The following is a 19,384-nucleotide window of genomic DNA, read 5'->3' as shown; positions in this document are numbered from 1 at the left end:
TATTGTTAGCCCTAAAGCACCTGAAAAACGCCTCCAGTGTGAAAGGCCAGATTAGGTTTTCAGCAGCTCGCTGAGAGGCGGAGCTGGGTGCCGGTCCAGGCATGTGGGCGGATCTTGACCATATGGTCACGATCTTTCCCGAGCCTGGACTTACTCTGTGACATCATCCCACTGTCTGCTGAAAATGGGTTTACAGGAGTGCAGAACAAACCGCACTCCTGCGATACACAGGAGAAGTACATTCAAATGAGCTTTGGCTGTACTTCTTTAATAGTGCTGCATGATGATTGTACTTTATTGCTGCTTTTATCATAACCAATCAGTGACGTAAGCTCACACTGGATTAACTACAATCTTTAGTGTGATAATTTTGGCAATTCTGACACCAACTCAAGGATTTAAAATAAATAGCTGCTGTGGCTACAATACTTGACTCATCCTAGGCTCTGTCCCCCAAAATCATTCCATTCTGCCACTAGATGTCCTCCGTCTTTAAAGGAGTTCTCCAAGCTAAAACTTTTAACCCCCGCTGTGCCCGGGCTGTAAAACTATACAAAATAAACTTTCACTTACCTGCCTACGATCCCCTGTTGTTCCGATATCGCCGTCCCGTTCTCCGGTCCCGGTCTCTTCCACTTCCTGCGGGTCGGTGACTCACAGTGCGCTCAGCCTATCAGCGGCCGCGACGGGACATTGCTGCGGCCGCTGATAGGCTGAGCGCACTGTGAGTCACCGACCCGCAGGAAGTGGAAGAGACCGGGACCGGAGAACGGGACGGCGATATCGGAACAACGGAGGATCGTAGGCAGGTAAGTGAAAGTTTATTTTGTATAGTTTTACAGCCCGGGCACAGCGGGGGTTAAAAGTTTTAGCTTGGAGAACTCCTTTAAGGTTGAATGACTTCTTAGCTAGGGTGTCACCACGATGCCCTGCACTCACAGTGCAATGACTCTGACAGTGGCGCCAACATCGGTGGAGGTCCACCCACCACCAAGAGGGAAAGAGACCCTGCACATCACACGGGGGGATATTGTAGGGGGACTGTGGCATTAGGAATCAGTCGCTATAAGGAAAATCTACATACTGAATATCATTAGAAGTTTGGCAAAGCAAGTAATATGAAAAAGTCATGTGAAAAATTACTTTCAAATTAATTTAGCAAAAGTGTATTCACTGAGCATACACTACAGTCTTTATATGGAATCTGGAGCACAGAATGACAATTCTGTCTTCGTTGCTTTTATAAAGACATTTTTTAATTTTTCCAATGCTAATCCATACACAGACCAAGTGCATTGTTGACTAAGAAGAAAGCTCTAATTAAAACTATTTTGTGCCTCTTCTTTTTGTTTGCAGCTCGAAAACATCTGGCTATTGTATTTTGTCAAATAAAGCCAGATGTTAAGTGCATCTGGTAATGGCACCTAAACAAAGGTTTTAATGCAATTAGGAAGACCAGACTGCTGTGAGGCCTGTATGAAAATGTGATAACAATTCTGCTGGGATCTCTGGAGCAGTCACACAGGCACTACGTGCTCAAGTGCCACATGACCAAAGAGAGTAGAAAATCAGCATCTTGTAATTTGTTCCCAGACACAATAAATGATTAGATAGAGCAATTACAGATCTGTCAGATGTGGTTCATGAAACATTCCATGAAATAAGTGTAAGTGGCTTTAAAAATAGCCAACAGACCTACAATAAAAAGGAGGTATAAAACTGCTACCATATAACAGATATGGAAGAATAAAATAGCATTGGGCTGCGTTATGAAGACCGGAACACAGAAAGGAGGACGTGCTGCCAAAAGAACCACATTTCTTGCTTCACATCACAACACTGGTTAGAAAAATAACAATTAACCCCTAAAATAGTTACTATAAGCATGAGTACCCTAACTGGCTCCAGTTTACATAGATCACCCTTTGTGTAATACATATCATGTGGTCATACAAGCTTTAGAAACAATCCCATCTGAGCATTCAATCAATCAGTTGTAGACAATGATAGTTCAATTTAGCAGACACCAGGAATTGGTTTGCATGAATCCACTCCCTTGTCAATGACTGAATTATCAGATCAGAAATGGCAAATAATGCTTCTTTTGAGTTGGAATAAATCAGAGATAATCTAGTGGCAGATGATCTTGTTGATGATCCTTTGTTAAATTATCAGAATTTTCCAACCCATCCATTTGTTTCCAAATTCAATGCCATGGAATTGGTTAAAGGGGACTGAAATAGAAGTGAAACACAATTGCCATTTGTTAAATTATGGTAGTAGTTTATAGTTTCTATTGTAGGAAGCACAACAGTAAGGCGTGCCCCCGCCATGCAGCAAATTAAAGGGGACGTACCTGTACACCCATTTGCCCACCGCTGCCATTGTCCCGACGTATATCAGTGTGCAGCGGTCAATTTCGCCAAAACTGTGGCTTTCTCGAGAGACTTATAAATATTGCATAAGACGCCACTGAAATGAGATATAATATATTATATCTCATTTTAGAGGCGTCTTATAATATATTACATAAGACATAATATTGCATAAGACGCCTCTAAAATGAGATATAATATATTACATAAGACATAATATTGCATATCTCATTTTAGAGGCGTCTTATGCAATTTTCATAAGGCTCCCGAGAAAGCCACAGTTTTGGCGAAACATGTAGTGCTGAAGTTACTGCACATGCATTCATGCCGCATGGAAACTCTGTGATGATTTTATATAGACATGTGCAATTCGTTTAGTCCCAGTTTCAGAAATTCAGAAATTTGAAAACTCAAAATTTTGAAAATTCGGCAGTTCGGAAATTCAAATTTCAGAAAGTTGAAATCTCGGAAATTCGAAAATTCGTAAATTAACACCAACAGCCAAATTTGAAAGGAAATTCCAATACCTATAATTTAATAGTTATTAGTTAATATTTCAAATTTTACAGATTTTCTTTTTTTCAGACTTTTGAATTTTCGGATTTCCGAAAATCCAGGATTCGAAATTTCGGCAGTGCACATGTCTAGTTTTATGATCAATACTGTAAAAACTATTGTTTTTAACAATGTTCATAGTGTAATAAAATTGTGGATACTTTACTTTTTAGTTTGATTTTTGAATCTGTCACCTTAAACACTTAAGACCCGGACCATTATGCAGGTTAAGGACCTCGCCCCTTTTTGCGATTCCGCACTGCGTCACATTAACTGACAATTGCGCGGTCGTGCAACGTGGCTTCCAAACAAAATTGGCGTTCTTTTTTTCCCACAAATAGAGTTTTCTTTTGGTGCCATTTGATCACCTCTGCGGTTTTTATTTTTTGCGCTATAATCAAAAATAGAGCGACAATTTTGAAAAAAATTCAATACTTTTTGCTATAATAAATATCCCCAAAAAATATATAAAAACATATTTTTTTCCTCAGTTTAGGCCGATACATATTCTTCTACTTATTTTTGGTAAAAAAAAAAAAAAAAAATTGCAATAAGCATTTATTGATTGGTTTGCGCAAAAGTTATAGCGTTTACAAAATAGGGGATAGTTTTTTATTAATAATTTTTTTGTTCACTAGTAATGTCGGCGATTTTTTGTGACTGCGACATTATGGCGGACACATCGTACACTTTTGACACTTTTTTGCGAAAAGTGCTATAAAAATGCACGGATTACTGTAAAAATGACAATGGCAGTTAAGGGGTTAACCACTAGGTGGCGCTAAGGGGTTAAGTGTGCCCTAAGGGAGTGATTCTTACTGTAGGGGGGTGTGGCTGATCGTCGTTCCCTATATCAGGGAACAGGCGATCAGCGTCACTGCCACAGAGAAGAACAGGGAAGGTGTGTTTACACACACCTCTCCCCGTTCAGCTCCTGTGACCGATCGCGGGACACCGGCGGCGATCGAGCTTTGCATCGACACCAGCGACCCACGGCTGGGCTCTTAAAAGCGACGCGCCATTCTGCCGACGTACATGTGCAAGAGGAAAGGGCAATAGCCGCTCCAGGTGGGAACCCAGACGAACATCCACTGGCAGGCAATGCACTTAGCAAAGCAGGAACAAAGATTGTCTCTGGACAGTCGCACACTGAACAAATTGTAGCCTTTATTGAAAAAAGGACAGCACTACAAGTCACAGCAAAATGAAATAAAAAAAAAAACAACCGCTGACACGTTTCGCACCAACACTAGTGCTTAGTGCGAAACGCGTCAGCAGTTGGGTTTTATTTTATTTCACTTTGCTGTGACTTGTAGTGCTGTCCTTTTTTCAATAAAGGCTACAATTTGTTCAGTGTGCGGCTGTCCAGAGACAATCTTTGTTCCTGCTTTGTACATGTGCAAGAGGCAGTCCTTAAGTGATTAAAAATCCCCCATTGTTATGTTCTTCCCAAACTTCTTATGCAAAATCGATAAAATGAAAAAAGTTTTTAAACGTAACTTTTTTTAACCACTTAATCCCCAGACCATTTGGCTTGCCAAAAGACCAGGCTACTTTTTGCGATTCGGCACTGCGTCGCATTAACTGACAATTGCGCGGTCGTGCAACGTGGCTCCCAAACAAAATTAATGTGCTTTTTTTCCCACAAATAGAGCTTTTTTTTGGTGGTATTTGATAACCTCTACGGTTTTTATTTTTTGCGCTATACACAAAAATAGGAGCGACAATTTTGAAAAAAAAAGCAATATTTTTTACTTTTTGCTATAATAAAAAAAAAACGATTTTTTTTCCCCAGGCAGATATGTATTCTTTTACATATTTTTGGCAAAAAAAAATCACAATAACCGTATATTGATTGGTTTGCGCAAAAGTTATAGCATCTACAAAATAGGGGATAGTTTTATGGCATTTTTATCATTATTTTTTTGTACTAGTAATGGCGGCAATCGTGACTGAGACTTTATGGCGGACACATCGAACACTTTTGACACATTTTTGGGACCATTGTCATTTTTACAGCGAACAGTGCTATAAAAATGCACTGATTACTGTATAAATTACACTGACAGTGAAGGGTTTAACCACTAGGTGGCGCTGGAGGGGTTAAGTGTGTCTTAGGGAGTGATTCTAACTTATAGGGGGAGGAGCTACCAGTGACACGTAACTGATTACTGTTCCCGATCACGGGGAACAATAGATCAGTGACATGTCACTAGGAAGAACAGGGTAATGCCTTGTTTACAAAGGCATCTCCCTGTTCTGGCTTTGCCGACCGCAATCGCAGGCCACCTGGGAACATCGAGTTCCTGGGACCCGCGAGCACACTCACGAGGCACGTGGCCACTGGGGCGGCAAATTTAAAGAGACGTACAGGTACGCCCATTTGCCTGCCCGTGCCATTGTGTCGACGTATATCTGTGTGCGGTGGTTGGCAAGTGGTTAAACAGAGACACTGAGTTGTCATGTAGAGATTTTCATGGTGAGAGAAGATCTAGTAAAAGCCACTTAAAAAGTAACTGTAAAGTCTCATTTAACCACTTCAGCCCCGGAAGAATTTACCCCCTTCCTTACCAGAGCACTTTTTGCGATTCGGTACTGCGTCGCTTTAACTGACAATTGCGCTGTCATTTTATTTTTTGCGCTATAAATAAAAATAGAGCGATAATTTTGAAAAAAATGCAATATTCTTTACTTTTTGCTATAGTAAACATCCCCAAATTTCCTCAGTTTAGGCCGATATGTATTATTCTACATATTTTTGGTAAAAAAAAAAAAAAAATCTTAATGAGATTGGTTTGCGCAAAAGTTATAGGAGATAGATTTATTGCATTTTTTTTTTTTTTTTACTAGTAATGACAGCAATCTGCGATTTTCATTGTGACTGGCATATCGGACGCTTTTGACACTATTTTGGGACCATTCACATTTATACAGCGATTAGTGCTATAAAACTGCACTGATTACTGTATAAATGTGACTGGCAGGGAAGGGGTTAACACTAGGGGGGCGCTGAAGGGGTTAAATATGGTCTCTGTGTTCCTCTGTACTGGGAACACAACATTGGTCTCCTCACCTCTGATAGGACATGGATCTGTGTGTTTACACACACAAATCCATGGTCCTGCCGTGACTGCGGCCATTGGCGGGTGCCCGGCGGATCATTGTGGGATTATGTGGTTTACAGTAGAATTAAACCCATTCATAATTTTAAATATTTCAGCACAGATGAAACACAGAAAAAAATAATGATATGTAGGCATTTCCTCAGAGACTCTTAGGGCTTTCATATTGCATGGGTGTATTTGTGTTCTCCCAAGAATAAGAAGCAGTTTTACCATTGGATCCACAAGAATCCTCAGACATGTTTATGTGCAACGGTCCACAAAGTTCTGACAATGAGGAAATCTCATATGAACTGGAGATTGTATTCATAAATCTTGGTCCAGTTTACCGACAGCCTAATTTGTAGAAAACATAACACCATTTTTCATCTGCAGTAACACTACTTGTTTTAAAACTAACACTGGATTGCACAGAAGACAAATTACTGTAAGGCATAATAGCCAAAAGAAAGCCTTGTTTGACCCCCAAAATTGTATTTATTACTTCATTATCTTAAGTAATGATGAGGCTATTGTCAATTACAGAAATGTCAAATGTTCTCTGGTCCATAAGGAGTATATCGGTGTGAGAGCTGAAGCGGTTATAATCTGGGCTACCTCAAAAATCAAGCGTTGCACATTTCAAAAATGGGGGAATCAAACATTAAAATAATGGGTGCTGCAACATCCCAAGGACCCCCCTCATTGTGATCATTGTAAAGTATGTACCTATATACTGTCAGTAATACAGTCTGGCTTCAGATGCCCACACTTAAGATGGCCACGGTCTAATGCTAGTTTATAAACTTTCAAAATGCTGTAATAACCTAACAAAACGGACCTTAGCTTACAGACTAACTTTACTAGAATACATTAAGCTTATGTATTATAGGGGTATTTTTATTTAAAAAGTGTCATTTCGGCCGTAAAACCACTTTAAGGAATTTCTCAACCCTAAAGATAGTAAATTAAATTAAAGAGGTATATTTCTTCAACTACAGTTCAGCGAGATTTATTTAGAATGTTTTCCTAATAGTTTTTATATGCAAGCAAGACCTACTACTGTACATCACATTACATAATAAGAAAAACACGGTGAACACGTGGGAAAAGCACAGCAGAGTCTACATGTTAAAAATGTATTACCTAGAAGTTCAGAATAAACTGGGCCTTAGAAAGGGGGATCTAGATAGGGAGCACCTACATCATGAGTGATCATGATCTACAGTATAATATATATATATATATATATATATATATATATATATATATATATATATATATATATATATATATATATATATATATATATATATATATATATATATATATACAGTGATGAAAATAAGTATTTGAACACCCTGCTATTTTGCAAGTTCTCCCACTTGGAAATCATGGAGGGGTCTGAAATTGTTATCGTAGGTGCATGTCCACTGTGAGAGACATAATCAAAAAAAAAAAATCCAGAAATCACAATGTATGATTTTTTAAACTATTTATTTGTATGATACAGCTGCAAATAAGTATTTGAACACCTGAGAAAATCAATGTTAATATTTAGTACAGTAGCCTTTGTTTGCAATTACAGAGGTCAAACGTTTCTTGTAGTTTTTCACCAGGTTTGCACACACTGGAGGAGGGATTTTGGCCCACTCCTCCACACAGATCTTCTCTAGATCAGTCAGGTTTCTGGGCTGTCGCTGAGAAACACGGAGTTTGAGCTCCCTCCAAAGATTCTCTATTGGGTTTAGGTCTGGAGACTGGCTAGGCCACGCCAGAACCTTGATATGCTTCTTACAGAGCCACTCCTTGGTTATCCTGGCTGTGTGCTTCGGGTCATTGTCATGTTGGAAGACCCAGCCTCGACCCATCTTCAAAGCTCTAACTGAGGGAAGGAGGTTGTTGCCCAAAATCTCGCAATACATGGCCCCGGTCATCCTCTCCTTAATACAGTGCAGTCGCCCTGTCCCATGTGCAGAAAAACACCCCCAAAGCATGATGCTACCACCCCCATGCTTCACAGTAGGGATGGTGTTCTTGGGATGGTACTCATCATTCTTCTTCCTCCAAACACGGTTAGTGGAATTATGACCAAAAAGTTCTATTTTGGTCTTATCTGACCACATGACTTTCTCCCATGACTCCTCTGGATCATCCAAATGGTCATTGGCAAACTTAAGACGGGCCTTGACATGTGCTGGTTTAAGCAGGGGAACCTTCCGTGCCATGCATGATTTCAAACCATGACGTCTTAGTGTATTACCAACAGTAACCTTGGAAACGGTGGTCCCAGCTCTTTTCAGGTCATTGACCAGCTCCTCCCGTGTAGTCCTGGGCTGATTTCTCACCTTTCTTAGGATCATTGAGACCCCACGAGGTGAGATTTTGCATGGAGCCCCAGTCCGAGGGAGATTGACAGTCATGTTTAGCTTCTTCCATTTTCTAATGATTGCTCCAACAGTGGACCTTTTTTCACCAAGCTGCTTGGCAATTTCCCCGTAGCCCTTTCCAGCCTTGTGGAGGTGTACAATTTTGTCTCTAGTGTCTTTGGACAGCTCTTTAGTCTTGGCCATGTTAGTAGTTGGATTCTTACTGATTGTATGGGGTGGACAGGTGTCTTTATGCAGCGAATGACCTCAAACAGGTGCATCTAATTTAGGATAATAAATGGAGTGGAGGTGGACATTTTAAAGGCAGACTAACAGGTCTTTGAGGGTCAGAATTCTAGCTGATAGACAGGTGTTCAAATACTTATTTGCAGCTGTATCATACAAATAAATAGTTAAAAAATCATAAATTGTGATTTCTGGAATTTTTTTTTTTTATTATGTCTCTTACAGTGGACACGCACCTACGATGACAATTTCAGACCCCTCCGTGATTTCCAAGTGGGAGAACTTGCAAAATAGCAGGGTGTTCAAATACTTATTTTCCTCACTGCAAAGAACTCTCTGGTGATCTGAAAAAAAAAATTGTTGTTCTACATAAAGATGGCCTAGGCTATATTGCCAAGACCCTGAAACTGAGCTGCAGCACGGTGGCCAAGACCATACAGTGGCTTAACAGGACAGGTTCCACTCAGAACAAGCCTCTCCATAGTCGACCAAAGAAGCTGTGTGCACGTGCTCAGCGTCATATCCAGAGGTTGTCTTTGGGAAATAAACTTATAAGTCCTGCCAAGGGGTGGGGGATCAGTGTGTCAGTGCTCAGACCATACGCCGCACACTGCATTAAATTGGTCTTCATGGCTGTCATCCCAGAAGGAAGCCTCTTCTAAAGATGATGCACAAGAAAGCCTGCAAACAGTTTGCTGAAGAAAAGCAGACTAAGGACATGGATTACTGGAACTAATGTGGTCTAATGAGACCAAGATAAACTTATTTGGTTCAGATGGTGTCCAGCGTGTGTGGAGGCAACCAGGTGAGGAGTACAAAGATAAGTGTGTCTTGCCTTCAGTCAAGAATGGTGGTGGGAGTGTGATGGTCTGGGGCTACATGAGTGCTGCCGCCACTGGGGCACTACAGTTCATTGAGGGAACCATGAATGCCAACATGTACTGTGACATACTGAAGCAGAACATGATCCTCTCCCTTCGGAGACTGGGCCGCAGAGCAGTATTCCAACATGAAAACGACCCCAAACACACCTTCAAGACGATCATTGCCTTGCTAAAGAAGCCGAGGGTAAAAGTGATGGACTGGACAAGCATGTCTCAAGATCTAAACCCGATTGAGCATCTGTGGGGCATCCTCAAATGGAAGGAGGAGGAGCGCAAGGTTTCTAACATCCACCAGCTTCACGATGTCTTCATGGAGAGGAAGAGGACTCCAGTGGCAACCTGTGAAGCTCTGGCGAACTCCATGGCCTAGAGTGTTAAGGCAGTGCTGGAAAATGTGACAAGTGCTTTTGCGCTAAAATGGATCCTAAATGAGTGAATCCACCAAAAATATATAGTGCAGCAAAACCTAATTATGTTTACATGACATAAAACAGGAATATAAATAAATGGTGATTCTGCGCAACATATCACACTAATGGAACAGTGATATCACATAAGCAAGATAAATGTAAGAGCTGACAAATAATCAGCATATAGTATTAAATGCAAAGAGAATAGTGAGTCCAAATATAAATATATATATACTCAAATAATGAATAGTGAGTCCAAAATATATAATACTCATAAGGCGAATGTGCAAAAATATATAAAGAATATTGTGCAAAAAAAAAAAAAAAAAAAAAAAAAACGGAATGGAAGTTCAATCCCAATAGTAAACACAAATCAGCTGTCAGGGCAGATATTCTGAATGCACTGGATGAAGGTGAGCACCAGCTCTATGGTGTGAGTGCACGGCCGTGCGATAGAAGATAAACCAGATCCCTGGCTGAGCTCCCGGGACTCTTACCTCTCAGCCCTCCTAAATGGGCATTGATGTACAGGTCACTCGCAGCCTTCTATGGATGGTCCCTGATGTTTCCTCTCTTGATCTGATGGATCCTTCCTTAGTTGGGACAGATGCTCCTCGAAACCAGATGGATGATGTGGGTTATAAGAGAGAGAGAGAGGGGACTCCCATAGTGAGGTAACGTTTGGTGCAGGTAAAATATGTTTATTGAGGAAAAACCTGCACTTACATTAAAAGAAAAATAAAAGTGCAACGAGGAAACAAACAAGCGGCGTTTGAATCGCCAGCTTACGTCACTCCGGGTGTACGTCCTCCAATTCCTACGCGTTACGACACCACGTGTCTTCGTCTGGGGAATCTCTTTGCATTTAATACTATATGCTGATTATTTGTCAGCTCTTACATTTATCTTGCTTATGTGATATCACTGTTCCATTAGTGTGATATGTTGCGCAGAATCACCATTTATTTATAGTGCTGGAAAATAATGGTGGCCACACAAAATATTGACACTTTGGACAATTTCACTTTGGGGTGTACTCACTTTTGTTGCCAGCGGTTTAAACATTAATGGTTGTGTGTTGACTTATTTTGAGGGGACAGCAAATTTACACTGTTATACAAGCTGTACACTCACTACTTTACATTGTAGCAAAGTGTAATTTCTTCAGTGTTGTCACATGAAAAGTTAGAATCAAATATTTACAAAAATGTGAGGGGTGTACTCACTTTTGTGAAATACTGTATATATGGATGAATAGTGTGCCATTATTTAATACGTGGTGAGCGGTAGGTTTACATCCACTTTAAGAAACTGATATATTTATTCTGAGATTATATAGCACAGTATTAGCAAATACAGTATGTGGACCAAATGCGAAATGTTACATTTTTCTGCAGGCATTGGTTGCACCAAAGCTTATTCAGGTGAGTGTAGCTTGCTTGAAAATTTCCTTAGATATTAGATAAACATTGCTTGCACTTATGAAGGATTGAAGGCCTATGCCTATGGACAATGGGCCAGATTCAAGAAGCAATTGCGGTAGGTTACACAGCGCAATTGCTTACTTGCTCCGGCGTAGCAAATGCTCCTGATTCAGGAACATCGCTACGCCGACTGCAGCCTAAAATCTGCGTGGCATAAGGCTCTTATGCCACGCAGATTTTAGGCTGCATTCTTGCGTTGGCCGCTAGGGGGCGCTCCCATTGTGATCTGTGTATAGTATGCAAATTGCATACTAACACCGATTCACAACGTTGCGCGAGCCCTGCGTACGCAAATTACGTAGTTTGCGTACGTCGGGTTTCGCGTAAGGTTACACATCCTAATAGCAGGCGCAGCCAATGCTATAGGATACCCACGTTCCCGCGTCGCGATATTTAAAATCTACGTCGTTTGCGTAAGTGAATCGTGAATGCGCTGGACGCCATTCACGTTCACTTTGAAGCAAATGACGTCATTTGCCGCAATGCACGTCGGGAAAGTTTCCCGACGGAACATGCGCTCTACGCTCGGCGCGGGAGCGCGCCTAATTTAAATGATTCCCGCCCCCGGCGGGATCATTTACATTGCGCGCGCTTACGCCGGGCAATTTTGCCGCCGCGCCCTCGCAATTTACGGAACTACTGCTCCGTGAATCGAGGGCAGCGCAAAATATTTGCGGGGGCGCAGGGCAAAATCGTTGCCCTGTGCCTCCGCAAATAAAGCGCAAATGTACCTGAATCTGGGCCATTGTCTTATGCAACTACACAATAGGATCTTTTCTTACAATCCAATTTTCTTTAGCTGTTTTTATGGTAAAGTCATTGCCCAATGCAGGAAAAATAATAAGTACAATTGAATAGAATGTTTAAAAGATTACACAAGTATAAAGTTGTGGCAAATCAGGTGTTCTCGTTGGGTTGAACTTGTGTATTAGGGTCCATGCACACTGAAGCTGATAAAAGCTATAAAAAAACGCCAGTAGCTTTTCAGGGAGCCTTTCAACGTTTTTGCAATAGCTTTAATCAGCGTTTTTGAGTGTAGCTTTTAGATTTTTTTTTTTTTGTTCAATGGTTAAAAAAAAAGCAAAAAAACGCTGGCACCAGCGTTTGAGCGTTTTTACGCGTTTTTCTGCGTTTTATCCCGCCGAAAAACGTCACTTTGAACGCAAATTTTGGGCGTTCAGAAAAAAGCCAATAAACTCCAAAGCTCATTAACACTAAAAAACGCCCAGGTGTGCATGGGCACATAGGCTAACATAGAGTTCAGTTTATGCAGTTTATCAGCTTCAGTGTGCATGAAGCCTTACTATTCATGTGGACTACAGGGGAAAGAACGCCGATATTTGTGCCATAGGCCCCCTTAATTTAGACCCATTCTTCTTGATGAGCTTTCTATCACATAAATTAAGAATCCAGTCTGCAGAAAAAGAACGTTCCTAGTGTTCATGGCAAGTGAGAAGACCTACAAATTCCGGTCCATAAAGTATCACCAATAGATCCTCAGATATACCGGTATATAAGAAACGGGCACATGATTCAGGCCACTGAATACATAATATTGTATCTCCATCAGTATCTTTGAGCAATAATGATAATCTTCACAACCATAAAGGCTCACCTCTATGTTGAACATCAAAGTGGTGCCTAAAAAAAAAAAAAAAACATTATTAATGGGTAATTATAACGGTCTTGGTTTAAAGTCATTTTATATATATATATATATATATATATATATATATATATATATATATATATATATATATATATATATATATATATTGTATTTATATTTTTATTCTTGAACATATTTTGTTAGGCTTCACTCTGAAATTTAGGATTTGTGATGGTTATTTGTTTGGATGTATCCTTAATTTGATCCGCTTTTGAAAGTCGTATATGGTTAACCAACATATTTCATAAGTGTTCCTGCCTGAGAAACAGCATTAAATACTTTAACCTGGAACTGTTGCAGATGGATCATTTTGTACATTTGTCATTTCTGTTTGGATTTTCCATACATATTAAAAAGGGGTTGTAAACCCTTGTTTTGTTTTTAAATAACAACAAACATGCCTATACTTACCTGCTCTGTGCAATCGGTTTGCACAGAGCAGCCCCAATCCTCTTCTCCTGGGGTTCCCCACCATTGCTCCAGGCCCCTCCTCTTTATCAGGTACCCATGCCGGCTTGCTCCCGAGTCCCGCTGTTGCAGCCATTGACACAGAGCGGGACTTGACCCGCCCCCTGCTCCCGTGTCACTGGATTTGATTGACAGCAGTGGGAGCCAATGACTCATGAGGAGAGACAGCGGCTGAAGCCACTACGCTCGTGCACATTGCTGGATCAGATCAGGCTCAGGTAAGAAAAAGGAAGGGGGGGGAGTCTGGAGGGGGCTGCAGCACAGAAGGTTTAGAATGCATTAAGGTGAAAAAACTTGAGCCTTTACAACCACATTTATTCGACTGCAACTCTTCATTTATATGTTTCTTATTTATTCATTCATATTTAGTAATCAAGCTTTCGCCCACATCTCATAGCATTCATCAAGTGCTCAAAGCCATCAGATACAAAATAATAAAACATTTCCAGCTATTATCCATTCATAGTAAAACATCTACACTAATTTACTAGTTAGGAGAACTGTAAATGATGGAGAAACGGTCACAGTAAGAAAAAAAGGAAAATGGAACCTAAACTACTAAAGAGGGATTATTCTACAGAATTGGTGGAGCTGGAATATTGGAAAATCCCTCAGGAATAATTAGAACAAGCCAAAAGATGTGGACAACCTGAACAGTTATCTTTCATGGTGGACCATTCAAACCATGTAAGTGAATAGTGATAAACTTGCATGCTGCTATGTAAAGAACTAAAAATGAATGAAAACGAAGAGCTGCAACCATTTAAAAGTGCACTTCAACACCAGCGTAAAAATAATGATGTAAAAGAAATGGTGTGCTTGCTCAGTTAGCTAAAATTAAATAAACTCATGGGTAAAACATAAACATAGATTGCAAAGCATAGGGAGTTATAAAAAAAAAAAAAATCACAAATAAAATCCAAGTGAAAAAAAGAGAAAAAAGTTGCCTCCTCACGACACTTCTGTACAATGTAAACACCGGAAATTTCATCACCAGGCTCCACCCGACGCGTTGCGTCACTGGTCACGTGACTATAGGAATTTTCTTTTCATGTGACTGGATAAATGAAGTGCAGTTGAGAACATTCTCAAATTCTTCAGCAAATCAGCGTTTTGGAGGACTAGGAAGAATATTTATCCCTGTATGCGCTACTCACAGAGTAATGTTATTATGGGAATGCTATGTGGATTGGTATGCATAGAGGGAACAACTCAACACATTAAAGTGATACTAAAGTCCTGTTTTTTTTTCATTTAAAAATAACAAACATGTCATACTTACCTGCTATGTGTAATAGTTTTACCAAGAGCAGCCCAGATCCTCCTTTTCTTGGGTCCCTCGCTAGTGCTCTAGGTCCCTGGCTCCTGCTGAGTACCTCCACTGCAAGCAGATTGCAGCCTAATCAGACATGCTGTCTCCCTGAGGAGGGAGAGTCCTGAACATCTGAGACTCTCGTGCAAAATCGCTGGATCGAGATGGGGCTCAGGTAAGTATTAGGGGGGCTACACAGAGGGTTTTTTATCTAAATGCATAGAATGCATTAGACCCCTTTCACACTGAGGGTGTTTTGCAGGCGCTATAGCGTTAAAAATAGCGCCTGCAATCTGTTCTTAAACAGCTGCGCTGGCATGGCGTCAGAAAAAGTCCTGCCAGCAGCTTCTTTGGAGCGCATTAGCAGCGATGAACTCGTTGCTAATGCGCTCCAGAGCTGCCATACCCCGGCAATACGCTGCTGTAGAGGCGCATTGCAGCCGGTTTTAACTCGTCAGCTAGCGGGTGGTTAAAAGAGCCCCCTAACGGCCGAAATGCGCCACAAATCTGACAGTAAAATAGCAGCCTTTTACCGCCGACACTATGTGCGGCACAGTGTGAAAGGGCTCTAAAGATAAAAAACCTTCTGACTTTAGAACCACTTTAACTACTAGCCGACCAGCCGCCGGCTGCGTGAGATCACGTATCTATACGTCATCTCACATTTCAGCCAATAGGGGCGCGTGCCCACCGCCGAAGGCCGACATGTGTGCCCGGCGGGGGCGATCACCGCCGGGCACCCTCGATCGCACGTTACAGAGCGAGAACCGGGAGATGTGTGTAAACACACAGCTCCCGGTCCTATCAGGGGGAGAAATGACTGTTCGTCTGTTCATACAATGTATGAACAGCGATCTGACAGATTTCCCCTAGTCAGTCCCACCCCCCCTTCAGTTAGAACACACACAGGGAACATAATTAACCCCTTCCTCGCCCCGTAGTGTTAACCCCTTCCCTGCCAGTGAAATTTTTATAGTAATCAATGCATTTTTATAGCACTGATCGCTATAAATATGCCAATGGTCCCAAAAATGTGTCAAAAGTGTCCGAAGTGTCCGCCATAAGGTCGCAGTACCGCCATTACTAGTAAAAAAAAAAAATATTAATAAAAATGCCATAAAACTATCCCCTATTTTGTAGACGCTATAACTTTTGCGCAAACCAATCAATAAACGCTTATTGCGATTTTTTTACAAAAAATATGTAGAAGAATACGTATCGGCCTAAATAGAGGAAAACAAAAAATATATATATATTTTTGGGGATATTTATTACAAGTATTTATTAAAAGTAAAAAATATTCATTATTTTTCAAAATTGTCGCTCTATTTTTGTTTATAGCGCAAAAAATAAAAACCGCAGAGGTGATCAAATACCACCAAAATAAATCTCTATTTGTGGGGAAAAAAGGACGCCAATTTTATTTGGGAGCCACATCGCACGACCGCGCAATTGTCAGTTAAAGCGACGCAGTGCCGAATCGCAAAAAGGGGCCCGGTCATTGACCAGAAAAATGGTCCGGGGCTGAAGTGGTTAAAGATAAAATATCTAATCTTTAATCCATCAATTAGCAAAAACATGGTTGAACTTCCTGTACCCCTGCGCTTTGCTGACAAGGGTCCTGCCCAGGGAGTAAGTTGTGGTTCCAGGTGCTAGAATAGGTGTCGGCATCTTCCCCACATTATAAGGATTTACTAAAGCTGGAGGGTGCAAAATCTAATTCAACTCTGCATAGAAACCAATCAGCTTCCAGGTTTTATTGCCAAAGCCTAATGCCACGTACACACGATCATTTTTCGGCATAAAAAAAAACAACGTTTTTCGGCATTTAGAAAAAACAAAGTTTTTCCAACTTCATCATTAAAACGACGTTGTCCACACACCATAGTTTTTCTTAAATGCTCTAGCAAAGCGCGGTGACGTACAACACATACGAGGGGAAGTTCCATGCGGATGACGCCACCCTTGGGGCTGCTTTAGCCAATTCCGTGTTAGTAAAAGACGATTCGCGCTTTTCTGTCTGTTCAGCGTGATGAATGTGCTTACTCCATTATGAACGGTAGTTTTACTAGAACGAGCGCTCCCATCTCATAACTTGCTTCTGAGCATGCGCGGGTTTTTAACGTAGTTTTAGCCCACATACGATAATTTTTTACAACCCGAAAAACAACATAGTTTAAAACGTCGTTAAAAAATGCAGCATGCTCGGAAAAAAATGTTGTCGTTTTTCAGAAGCTGAAAAATGATGTGAAGCCCACACACGATCATTTTAAATTACATTTTTTTAAAAACAACATTTTTTTCATGCCGAAAAAAAGCGCCTGAAAGAAGCTGCATCTGCAATCCCAATGTGAAAGCCCGAGTGCTTTCACACTGAGGCTTTGCGCTCACAGGGCATGAAAAAAAGTCCTGCAAGCAGCTTCTTTGCAGCGCCTTAGGAGCATGGAATACACTGCTCCTAAAGCCCCCTTCCCATTGAGAGAGCTTTTTTTTAACGCCAAAGTGCCTGAAAAACGCCCCAGTGTGAAAGGGGTCTTAGCGGCGCTTTACCAGCGTTTTTCGGGCGCTGGCAGTGTGAAAGGGCTCTGAAAGCACTTTCAGGCGCTTTACAGGCTTTTTTTTTATGCCAAAGCACCTGAAAAACGCCCCAGTGTAAAAGGGGTCTTAATGAACAAGCTGAAGTTAGAGGCTGATTGGTTACTATGCACAGCTGCACCAGATTCTGAGTGCACCAGTTTTCGTAAATCTCCCCCTACGTGTCAATTTATAAGCAATAGACAACTTGAGTGCCAGTAAACTGTGCCATAGCTGTATAGACGGTTTTTATCTTTAGGACTCATCATTGTACTGCCAATGGAAAGTTCAACTCTATTAATATATTAAAGGGGAACTAAACCCTTCTATACTTTACAGAAGCTACCATACTGCAGTTGTCACGGTACTGCACACGTGATTAGTTATGACACCAGCTATTTGATGACGTGACAGTTCAGTTGAGAGCTGAATCAAATGTTATAGTTATCATTCATGGCATGCCTCGTTTTGATGAACCGTTAAATCGATGGGTTTAACTAGTAATTGGCACACATTTTCATATTTACCATGTACTGAACAGTAAAATGGGCTTTCAGTTTTAGTGTGATCCCTGTCTCTCATGGCTTAGGCTTCTTTCACTCTATGGATTGTATGTCCGTTTTATAATACACGTATTACACCTATTAACGGACGTTTATTAACGGATTTAATAACGGATACATACGGATAAATATTTTACCATCCTTTATTGAAAACGGATAATGTTTATCCGTATACATCCGTTATATCATTCCTTTCTAACGTCCATTAATAAAAACCATTTCACCCTTTCTTGAAGTCCAGCTCCAGAAGTCTTTACTGAGCATGCTCAGTAAAATTAACGTCCGTTAACATAACGGACATTTACGGAGACATTTACTAACGTCCGTGCGCCATAGACTTCAATGTTAAAATATAACGGACGTTAATATATCCGTTATTTGCAACGGACAAAAAATGGACAAAAAATAGTGCAAGACCCGTCACATATTCCGTTATAACTAACGTCCGTACGTTATAACGGACTATTACGGATCTTTACGGAACATAAAAAAATCCCATAGACTTTAATGATATTTTATAAAGGACGTATAACTTCAGTTTTTTAACATTATCTGACGGATTTTAATACGGATTATTAAAACGGATTTATTTTGTAGTGTGAAAAGGGCCTTATCTGTGCTTTGTCAGGGCTGTAGCATATTATTTTCAGATGCATACAGGCTTTATTTATATATTTATTATATTTTATTACATTTTTTATTTATTCTGAATTAGCTGTTGTAAATCAGCTTAGAGATGGATTGAACACAAAACAAATCTTTTCACACATACCTTTTTCAAAAATAAACCACAGCACTACCTGCCTGGAGTTTGCATGTTCTCCCTGTGTCTACGTGGGTTTCCTCCCACACTCCAAAGACATGCTAGTAGGTTCATTGGCTCCTGTCTAAATTGGCTCTACTATATGTACAGTTGTGTTCAAAATTATTCAACCCCCCAATGCTGTAAAGGGTTTTATGGAATTTAGTGTACATTTGTAATTGTATTCAGAATGAAATCCTACAAGGACTTCTTAAAGAACCATATGCAACTAAAATGACATCAATTGGTTTTGTAATACAGTAGTAAATGTTTATTTTGTGAATTCTTCATTTACACAATTATTCAACCCCTTAAAGACTACCACTCTGAAGAACAGAGGTTCATTGAAGTGTTTTCAATCAGGTATTGAAAACACCTGTGGATGTCAGGGAGCAGCAATAAAGCCTAATAAGCACAAATCAGGCAGCTTTAAAATGACTGTGATACTCAGCTCCTTCTAGACATTTACTGGTGTGGTTACAAACATGGTGAAGTCAAGAGAATGGTCGGGGAAGACAAGAGAAGAGGTGATTACTCTTCACAGGAAGGGCAATGGCTATAAGAAGATTGCA

The 19,384-nt window shown here is 40.5% G+C and overlaps 1 protein-coding gene across 1 annotated transcript in view; it reads right to left on the bottom strand.

Annotated features, from left to right (window-relative positions):
• The window catches only part of SKAP1 (src kinase associated phosphoprotein 1), a 634,192-nt gene that overhangs the window by 582,676 nt on the left and 32,132 nt on the right, over nt 1-19,384 (bottom strand). The window contains exon 3 of the mRNA XM_040331208.1: nt 13,040-13,065. Within this exon, the coding sequence (XP_040187142.1) occupies nt 13,040-13,065 (26 nt within the window). The remainder of the gene's footprint in view (nt 1-13,039; nt 13,066-19,384) is intronic.

Source organism: Rana temporaria, chromosome 12 (assembly GCF_905171775.1).
Source record: "Rana temporaria chromosome 12, aRanTem1.1, whole genome shotgun sequence".
Taxonomy (NCBI): Eukaryota; Metazoa; Chordata; class Amphibia; order Anura; family Ranidae; genus Rana; species Rana temporaria.
Note: the sequence above shows the minus strand (reverse complement) of the source record. Positions and strands in the feature narration are given on the sequence as shown.